The 9915-nt window shown below is 50.2% G+C and overlaps 1 protein-coding gene across 1 annotated transcript; it reads right to left on the reverse strand.

Moving 5' to 3' along the window:
* Window positions 1-4876: 4876 nt before the first annotated feature.
* Window positions 4877-8414, reverse strand: LOC142470019 (metallothionein-1-like). The gene is made up of 3 exons (XM_075576867.1): window positions 8251-8414; window positions 5496-5561; window positions 4877-5104 (listed from the first exon to the last, which is right to left on the reverse strand). The coding sequence occupies exons 1-3, from the start codon at window positions 8279-8281 to the stop codon at window positions 5013-5015; spliced, it is 189 nt and encodes a 62-aa protein (XP_075432982.1). The 5' UTR covers window positions 8282-8414; the 3' UTR covers window positions 4877-5012.
* Window positions 8415-9915: the final 1501 nt, after the last annotated feature.

Raw genomic sequence — 9915 nt, forward strand, 5'->3', positions numbered from 1 at the left:
CGCTCCCCTGGCACTTAATTTAAATGTTGTGGGGAAGAGCACCAGGCCTATGTAAGCGCCGTGCCCACCCCCTCCCCCCCAGAAAATCTTACGCCCCTGGGTTAGGGTACGGGGTTAAATTAAGGGGCTTTAGTGTAAGGGGTTAAGGTTTTTAGGGTATGAGGTAGCGTTAGCATAAGGGGTTAACATTAGGGTTTTTGTAGGGTAACGGTTAAGGTTAGGGACTTAGCGGCGAAGCGGCGATGTGAGTTGTGGCCAAGTGCCGGCGGTCATTTGATTGCGGCGTTAGAAATGTCCGAGACCGCTTTCTACGTGTGGTAATTGATTTACAAGTTTCCCTTATACATGCTCCGTGGGCATCCCATGACGCCGCCGGTGACTGCATTTCCCACGCTTATATCGAAATAACCTTTAAGGGATTCTGCAGTCTTCTTGTCTATCTGTACAGGGTTTAGTATAGATCTGTTGAGTCCCCATGTTGGTCCCTTAGGGGAAATTTGTGGGGTCTGTAATTGCATGGTTATGGCCGTCTGGTCGGACCGCGTAATCAGTCCTATCGCCGCTGAAGAAACTTCGGGCATTAATTTGGGGCTGATAAAAAAAATAACCCAGTTTTGAGTATGTGGTGGGGAACAAAAAGTGTAGTCCCGCTGGGTGCAATGGAATGTTGTCCAGGGATCGGCCAACGGAATATCCACTATCGTAGAGCTATGTTTTTTGATGTTGTTAGTAGACTGGGTGCTTTGCGAGATCATCGTGTTTGACTTGTCATGTTCCGGGTTAAAGTCTCACCCCAACTATGAGAGGGTGGCCAGCAAATTCCCTCAGTTCCCTCAGTTCCTCTAGTCTAGGGCCTCCCTTTAGAAACTCAATTTGGTTGTCACTTGCAGTGTAAATGTTGATCAGGGCAACCTCTACTGCTGCCAGTGTTCCCCGCACAGCTGGGTATCTGCCTTCCTTATCTTTCCTGGAGAGGGATGTTGTGCTTAATCAGAATTGCTACTCCCCTCTCCTGCAGTTATATGGGGAGAAGTATGCCGTAGGATAGGGGTGCGCAAACTGGGGGCGGGGAGCGCCGTGCTGATAGAGACCCCACGCGTTCCCCCACAACATTTAAATTGATTACCAGAGGAGAGCGCGAGACCTCTGTAATTGCCTCTTTCTCCTGACACGGGTCGCCAAGACATGTCAATGCGACGTCACAGAGGGAGATGCTGGAGAGCAGGAGGAGTGGGGGGGGGAGCAGGAAGAGTGGGGGGGGGGGCAGGTTGGTGAGCAGGTGGGGGGGCGACATAAAAACTCGGCCTTCGGGCAGAGCTTCCCACCTGCAGTCCTCAAGGACCACTAACAGTGCAGGTTTTAAGGATAACCCTGCTTGAGTTCAGGGGGTCCAGTTAAAATAATTGGGTCACCTGTGCTAATGAGAGGATAGCCTTAAAACCTGCAGTTAGTGGTCCTTGAGCACTGGAGTTGGGAAGCTTTGCCTTAGGCTGCTGCCAGGATGGAGCGAACCGCACGCTCGGCGCAATCAGAGTGATGACTCTGAATGCCCTCATCCACGGTGAGGGTGCACGTGCCCGTGCACTTGCTGCTTGGCGAGACAGCCAAATTTGATTTGGCCTCTCGCCAATGTGCCACGTGAGCAGTTCGCCCACACAGCCCACCAGCTGTGTGACATCATGGCCGTGTGTGTCCCCCCCCGCGCAACTAGCTGGCTAGAAACCGCCCCGGCCGAGCAGAGCGCATGACGTCACAGCGCGTGCGCGCTCCCAGCCTTATGATATATACTATTAAAGGTGTTGTGTGGCTCCTGTTTGTTGAAATGTGTCTCCTGCAATAGGATTATGTCCACATTGTGCCTCGTGCATACCATGGACCTAGTCTTCTCTTGGCGTTCAAATTCAGACCATCCACGTTGAGCGATAGTATTTTCAGTTTTGCATTATTGGCTGGTAACTGTTAGGATTCATGGGTGAGGTTTACGTCAGTCCGTGCGGCCCCTGCGGTATCATCACCTTCTCCACTGCCTATAGGAGGCGTCGGATACCCATATTCGGGGGTTCACAACTTCATTGATGTCCTAGTGAAAGCTTGGGCTGTTCCAGTCTCCTCTGCGGCAGTGCTGAGTTACTTCCTGGTTCTGCTCTCAGCTTGTCCCAAACCCTGGAACAGATTCCCCTTTCTCTCTTACACCCCCCTCTTGCTCGCTCACCCCCCCCCTCTCACTCAGTGCTCCCCCCCTCTCACTCAATGCCCCCCCCTCTCACTCAATGCCCCCCCCTCTCACTCAATGCCCCCCCTTCTCACTCAATGCCCCCCCCTCTAACTCAATCCCTCCCCCTCTAACTCAATCCCTCCACACACTCCATTCACCCCATCTCCCATAACACAGACACTTCCCTCTCCCCAAAACCTTTATGCACGGGGTGGAGGGGTGGGGGGGGGGGGGGGGCGCGCATTGAGGGGAAGGTCTGGGCCATAGCTGGGAAGCGCTGGAACCCGGAAGCGAACGGAGGTCCGGATGTGGAAGTTGCGCCCGACCTCTGCCAGGCCCAACTTCCAGCACCGGCTGACCAGCCCCCCCCTGAATATATATTAACTGAGATACAGTACTGATCGTGATCTGAATAGCTAGATATTGTATGAGTAAATGTTGTTCTGTATATAGCATAACTCTACATAGACGTACAGACGTGCGGCTCTGCATGCAGTATAATGTACAGACGTGCGGCTCTGCATGCAGTATAATGTACATACATGTGCTGCTCTGCATGCAGTATAATGTACATACATGTGCTGCTCTGCATGCAGTATAATGTACATACATGTGCTGCTCTGCATGCAGTATAATGTACAGACATGTGCTGCTCTGCATGCAGTATAATGTACAGACATGTGCTGCTCTGCAATATATGGAGGTGCAGAGGGGTGTAATGAGGGATCAGAGTTGGGCTATATGGAGGCGCGCAGAGGGGTGTAACGAGGGATTAAAGATGGGATGTAACGAGGGAACAGAGTTGGAACATATGGCGGTGCAGAGGGGTGTAAGGAGAGATGAGATGGGATATATGGAGGTACAGAGGGGTGTAACGAGGGAATAGAGATGAGATATATGGAGGTGCAGAGGGGTGTAACGAGGGAATAGAGATGAGATATATGGAGGTGCAGAGGAGTGTAACGAGGGAATAGAGATGAGATATATGGAGGTGCAGAGGGGTGTAACGAGGGAATAGAGATGAGATATATGGAGGTGCAGAGGGGTGTAACGAGGGAATAGAGATGAGATATATGGAGGTGCAGAGGGGTGTAACGAGGGAATAGAGATGAGATATATGGAGGTGCAGAGGGGTGTAACGAGGGAATAGAGATGAGATATATGGAGGTGCAGAGGGGTGTAACGAGGGAATAGAGATGAGATATATGGAGGTGCAGAGGGGTGTAACGAGGGAATAGAGATGAGATATATGGAGGTGCAGAGGAGTGTAACGAGGGAATAGAGGCCTAAGATGTTGGAAAGAGGAAAAGATATGGACTTACATTTTTACTCCATTGGATTCATTTTTCAGGTATTTGTATTGTCAAGTGAATTAGTTCCAGTGGGGTGAGGACCTCTTTATGAATGGGGCAACTACATTAGGATTTTTAGATGGAGGGGGTAAGGGTTGGGTGATGGGGGGGTTAGGTGTTGCAGTGTAGGAGGTTAACCCCTTATATGTCTTGTGGATAGGCAATGCCTTACTAGCCTCTGGCATACAATGGCTAGATAGTTAGGATGAGATTAGGTATTTGGATAACCATTTAGTTCCCATAGTTGACATAAGGACATGCATCATTATTCCTGACCAATATGGTTACTTAGGAGCTAATAATATTGAGATGTGTCATTTATTTCCTTTGGTTGTTGACATTTTTTTCACAGAGTCCAGGTGGTCCGATTCGATATGCTGTATGGTGGTCTTTACCATATATGCTGTATGGTCTTTGCCATATAGATTTCCAAAGTGGTCAGTTCGCTTCCCCAGACTGACGTTTGGAATGTTTTCCAGGAGCGGCCTCTTCCCTCGTTATTGAATCAGCTGAAGCTGCCGCTATGGGGTATATTGTATATGGACCTAAGGAGGAATAGGACTAAATGTATGGAAATCAAAAAGGGTTACTTTATACAGGGAAAGTTGTAATTCAAGTGAACATCATGCAGCCCAAAGGAAGTATGTGTATAATATCCAACATCACACAGCCCAGGGTTGGCTGGTCAAGAAAGATCCACATTGTAAGAGCCCAGCACCATCTAGAGGCCTGGCATCCTCTGAGACCCCTGCACCCGCAGTGTGTGTTGGGCCTTGTAGCTCCGGCTGGCTGACGCGTCACAGCACGCAGTCAGCCACGGCGGAAGGAGCCAGCGGGGACATCCAGACCGGAGGCAGGCAGCTGGTGGACTGCAGCCGCGCGCGCCGCCGGCCGCAGCGGGACCAAAACCTAAGAACGGCAGTGACTGCAATAAATCCCTTTTGTTCAATATACTCCTGCCTGAGTTCCAGTCTGTGGGGCAGGGGTGTAAGAAGAGTTTGCTCTAGTGGGGACTGCATCTGGAAATCCTGGAGCTGGAGGCGCTGACCACCCTGAGTAAAGGAACATCAAATCATCAAAAGCCTGTCCTGTTGTCCACTACATCGCAGACAACTCAGCTTTCCTGGACCTTCACAGGTATGGCCGCATCACTGACACCTGTAGCCGCAACAGTATCTCCCAGAGGGTGGGGGTACATGTGTTACATGTGTATAATATCCAACATCACACAGCCCAAAGTAAGTGTGTATGCAGTGTGTAAAAACGAGAGACATATCTATGTATGAGACATTCGGCATAACAGGGAAAGTGTTTGGAAATGATTCTTTATTATAAAAAGAGGAACACATACAGATTACAGACATTGTACCAGACTTCCCCACAAATACTGCAGAGATCTCCACTTAGTAACAGAGTAAGGAGCCGTCCCCCCCATGCAGGGGGTCTCAGTTACAGCAGCTGCACTTGTCTCCCCCCTCTGTGCACACGCAGCCATCCCGGCATTTACTGCACCCGGCCGGGCAACAGGAGCAGCAACCTACAGGGGAGAGAGAGTATCACCGCAGGATTAGGGCACAGCATCCCCTCCCGGGCGCAGGATTAGGGCACAGCACCCCCCGCCCCCACCCGGTACAGGATTATGGCACAGCTCCCACCCCCATGGTACAGGATTATGGCACAGCATCCTCCCAATCCTGAGGCCATTAACCCTTTGTGAGAACCACACCCTGCAGTCCTGTCTCAGTCGGAAGCTTTACATGGACATATATAGGTGGCAGCTTAGGCGATATATAGCCTGTCTCTGAGCTATGCCGTCGGTATCCCCCCCCACCAGGCACCCCCGCTGTGTACGCCTCACCTGACACCTCAGCGGGATACCCCCTGCCAGGCACCCCGGCAAGTATACCCCCTCCCCCAGGCACACTTACTTTTCTTGCATGATTTGCACTTGCAGTTTTTACATTTGCAGGAATCGCCGCAGGAGCAGGAACCGCCTAACAAGGGAACCAGAGCAGGAGTTACAGTGGGGGTGCTATATAATGAGGGGAGGGGTGCTGCTGCATTACGTAGGTGGGACGCACTGCATAACGGGGGGAGTGGTGGGGGGCGCACTACATAACGGGGAGGGAGATGCATTGCATAACGGGAGGGGAGAACGTCACAATTCTGCCTGCAGCATACCCACAGATTAGTCTCTGGGGACACTCAGAATCACCCAGGTGGTTGTCTCGGTGATAAAGCGCGCCAGGAGTGCTACATTTCCATCAGATATGAAATATAAAGCTTACATGGCAGGATCAGCTACGAAGGAGCTAATGACCATTTTGTATTTATATCATTATCCCCTCCAGAGATTCTCGTAATACCCCACACGCTTCAACAAGGAAATGTACCTACAACTAATAGGGGCTGCAATGTGCACCAGGGCGGCACCCCAATATGACAATCCTTTTATGGCAAATCTTTGCCTCCCCAAAGCTGACAAATATTACAGATACATTGATTGTTTATATTATGGACAGGGAGCAAAGAAAATCTGAAACAATTTTATGAGTCCTTAAATTCCACCCTAATTTCGGCAAACCTAATGAACTTTCTAGATACAACAGTGTAACAGGGACATATCACTGTTTGAGAGAAGCTGCCTCTAAATCCTGCAGTGTGCTAGTTAATTGCAAACAGGCAATCAACCAGACTCCACCTGGCTGATTAGGACTCTTAGAAAAAGCCTGATGTGAGAAACAGGAGAGAGATTCCTTAGCTCACATTTGGGCTGACAGAAGGAGAGCAGAGAAGCCTGCACACAGACACTGTCTTGAGCACAAAGTTGTGCTGAGATTAAGACATCCAGACACCTATATTTCCTGAACCCAGGGACTTGCCAGAGACTGACATGGAGGGCCAGCTGCTTAAGGTACTTCCTGAGACTTTGGGGTGATAGGCTGGTAATGGGAATATCCCTCCAGTCCTGCAGATGGGGTCTGGGGAAGTAAGTTAGCCCTTACACAGGGATAGGGGTTTGTTATTTTGTTGTTTTTGTATGTTTTGCCTGGATAAAGGAACAGGCTCAATAAAGCCAAGATATAATTTTCAGCCAAATCGGTCTCCATTATATGTACCCCTGCACACATCTCTTACAAACAGTAACTCAAGAATGTACAAGAACAGTAACTCAAGCAAACTACACCCATCTGTATTCAAGAAACCCACAGACAGATGTAGTTACCTCCATAACTCCAGCTTCCATCCCACTCATACAAAACAAGGTATCATACACAGCCAGGAAATAACACATCACCGTATATGCTCTGACACTATAGACACCTCACAACCTTGACTGATTCATTCAGACAGAAGGGATGCAAGCCAAAGACTATTACTAAAAACAATCACAACTGCACTTCAAGCCCCACGAGAACACCTGCTCCGATACAAGAAGAAACCACCACACGTGTACCACTAGTGGCCACATACAGTCCGCCCCAGAGGGCATGCGAAAAATAAACAAATACCTGCAATTCGTGGTGACAGGGCATGAAACATTAAAATACATCGTCCCCAAACCTCCCATCCTTACAACTGCCAAACCCCGGGCAGAAGTTAGTCACTAGAAAACTTCAAGGAGACTGAACTGAAGGACGCTGAGAATGGCACAAGACCAGGCAAACTTATATGCCGAGATCCCACAGCCAGTCACAACCATGGCACACTCAATGTCACAGAAACATGCTGCTGCACATCCAGCAATGTGGTGTATATGATTCAATGCAGCAAGGGTGCTACATTGGTGAAACCAGCCAAAAACTTCAAACAAGAACGAACCTACACAGACACACAATAACATACAATGAAGAAGGAAAATATTGCACAGACACACAATAACACACCATGAAGAAGGAAGATATTGCACAGACACACACACTATGAAGAAGGAAGATATTGCACAGACACACAAACACACACTATGAAGAAGGAAGATATTGCACAGACACACAAACACACACTATGAAGAAGGAAGATATTGCACAGACACACAAACACACACACTATGAAGAAGGAAGATATTGCACAGACACACAAACACACACTATGAAGAAGGAAGATATTGCACACCAGTGAGACACCGCTTCTCACAGCCAGATCATCCCATAAATGTTTAAAAGCATCAAGAACGGAAAACATTTGAACTCAAAATGATACTGCTCTGACACTAAAACAAGAGGATTTAATGCTGATATGGGGGGGAGGGGGTTACCCACGATCAAAAATTTTTGTATAGTGTCTCCCCCTGTTTATTTGTTGATTTTACAATTAACCCACCCCCCACCCCCTGCTGATTGATGTATGGTCCTGTGTCGAAAGGCGACAGCAGGCGCACACTGTGTGACAGCCGGAGCAAACTGTGTGACAGCCGGAGCACACTGTGTGACAGAGTCACTATGTATAACAACCCAGGACACAGATTTAGGAGACAGACCTGATGGAGACATTAAGAGTCCGCGTGACAGGAATCCATCAGCTGCTACTCCCTGATCCATGTACAGGGATGGAAGTACAGCTACCCCCTATATCCAGATAGCCTTCCCCCCCTCTATATACAGCTCTCGCCACCTGTATACAGGCACCTCCTCTATATCCAGCTCTCGCCACCTGTATACAGACACCCCTCCATATCCAGCTTACCTGTTACACAATTGCAGTCTTTAGGATCCATACTTGCTCTGGTCAGTGATCACTGCGTATCTTGCTCTGGTACTTCTCTTTATACAGCTGGGTGCAGCTCTGCTCCTATATATATATACACACAAATCTGGAGCCGAGTGCAAAAAACAGACGTGCAGAGTCAGAGAACATCCCCCTATACCATGTAATACACACACCCCCTGCACTAATAACACACCCCCTACACATACCTCCTGCACTAATAACACCCCCCTGCTCATACCTCCTGCACTAATAACACCCCCTGTAGCATGTGATACACACCTGCAATATTAACACCCCCCTGCACCATGTGATACTCACCTCCTGCACTAACACCCCCACTATACCATGTCACACACATGCTTCCTACACCATGCAATACATCCTACAGTGTCAGCCTCCTGCGCTCTGCACACCGCTCTGCACAGTGTCAGTCTCCTGTGCTCTGCACACCGCTCTGCACAGTGCCAGTCTCCTGTGCTCTGCACAATGCTCTGCCCAGTGTCAGCCTCCTGGGCACTGCTGTGCCCAGTGTCAGCCTCCTGTGCGCTGCACACCACTCTGCACAGTATCAGCCTCCTGCCTGCGCTCTGCACAGTGTCACCCTCCTGTGCTCTGCACACCGCTCTGCACAGTGTCAGCCTCCTGCATGCTGCACACCGCTCTGCACAGTGTCAGCCTCCTGCCTGCGCTCTGCACACCGCTCTGCACAACGCTCTGCACAGTGTCAGCCTCCTGCCTGCGCTCTGCACACCGCTCTGCACACCGCTCTGCACAGTGTCACCCTCCTGTGCGCTGCACACCGCTCTGCACAGTGTCAGCCTCCTGCCTGCGCTCTGCACACCGCTCTGCACAGTGTCACCCTCCTGTGCGCTGCACACCACTCTGCACAGTGTCAGCCTCCCGCCTGTGCTCTGCACACCGCTCTGCACAGTGTCACCCTCCTGTGCACTGCACACCGCTCTGCACAGTGTCACCCTCCTGTGCGCTGCACACCGCTCTGCACAGTGTCAGCCTTTTGCACAGTGTGATATCAGAATGAGACCCAGTAATTGTATGTGCAGCAGCTGGTGTGATAACATGAGACCTCTCCCCAGAGCTGAGATCTTTTGTTTAACATGGGGAAGTGCTTTCAGATTCCCCCGCAGGGAGGCTCATTTAAACGAAAGGATTGTTTGCAGAGCAGGAAAAGGGGGTTACAGAGGGAGAGAAGGGGAGCAGTTAGTCCTGACGCTCTTGTTTGAGTGGAGCTCAGCAGGATAAAGCAGGGGCGGTCGCCCCCATAAGGGCGGAGGGCCTCACAAGATGGAGTTTCAGCGGCTGTCCTCAACCCCATCCCACAAGGCCATTCAGCTTTGGCACATGAGCGCCAATGGGGGGAGGGGGCCGTCTGACTCCAGGCTGGTAAACCAGGGCCTCCCCCGCCCACGGCCAGGTGTACAAAGTAGATGGGGCTTAGGATTTAAATACCCAAAGCGCCAGCCCTAGGTACTAATAATGCTCTGAGTTTCCCACCCATCCCCAGAAAGGTATTACTTTATGTTGAACCAATATGTTTACGTTTGTGCCAACAGGTCTATCATCACAGCGGCAGTCTTGCCATCCAGCTTAATGGCAAGAAGAAAGGCGCCAGCTGTACGTTCG

The sequence above is a fragment of the Ascaphus truei genome, chromosome 19 (assembly GCF_040206685.1).
Source record: "Ascaphus truei isolate aAscTru1 chromosome 19, aAscTru1.hap1, whole genome shotgun sequence".
In the NCBI taxonomy this organism is placed as follows: Eukaryota; Metazoa; Chordata; class Amphibia; order Anura; family Ascaphidae; genus Ascaphus; species Ascaphus truei.

Excerpts from the sequence above, each read along its gene's own strand:
- LOC142470019 (XM_075576867.1), bottom strand. The coding sequence starts at position 8,281 with ATGGATCCTAAAGACTGCAATTGTGTAACAG. Across the intron at positions 5,562-8,250 it reads AGACTGCAATTGTGTAACAG|GCGGTTCCTGCTCCTGCGGC; the intron begins GTAAGCTGGATA and ends TTCCCTTGTTAG. Across the intron at positions 5,105-5,495 it reads GTGCAAATCATGCAAGAAAA|GTTGCTGCTCCTGTTGCCCG; the intron begins GTAAGTGTGCCT and ends TCTCCCCTGTAG.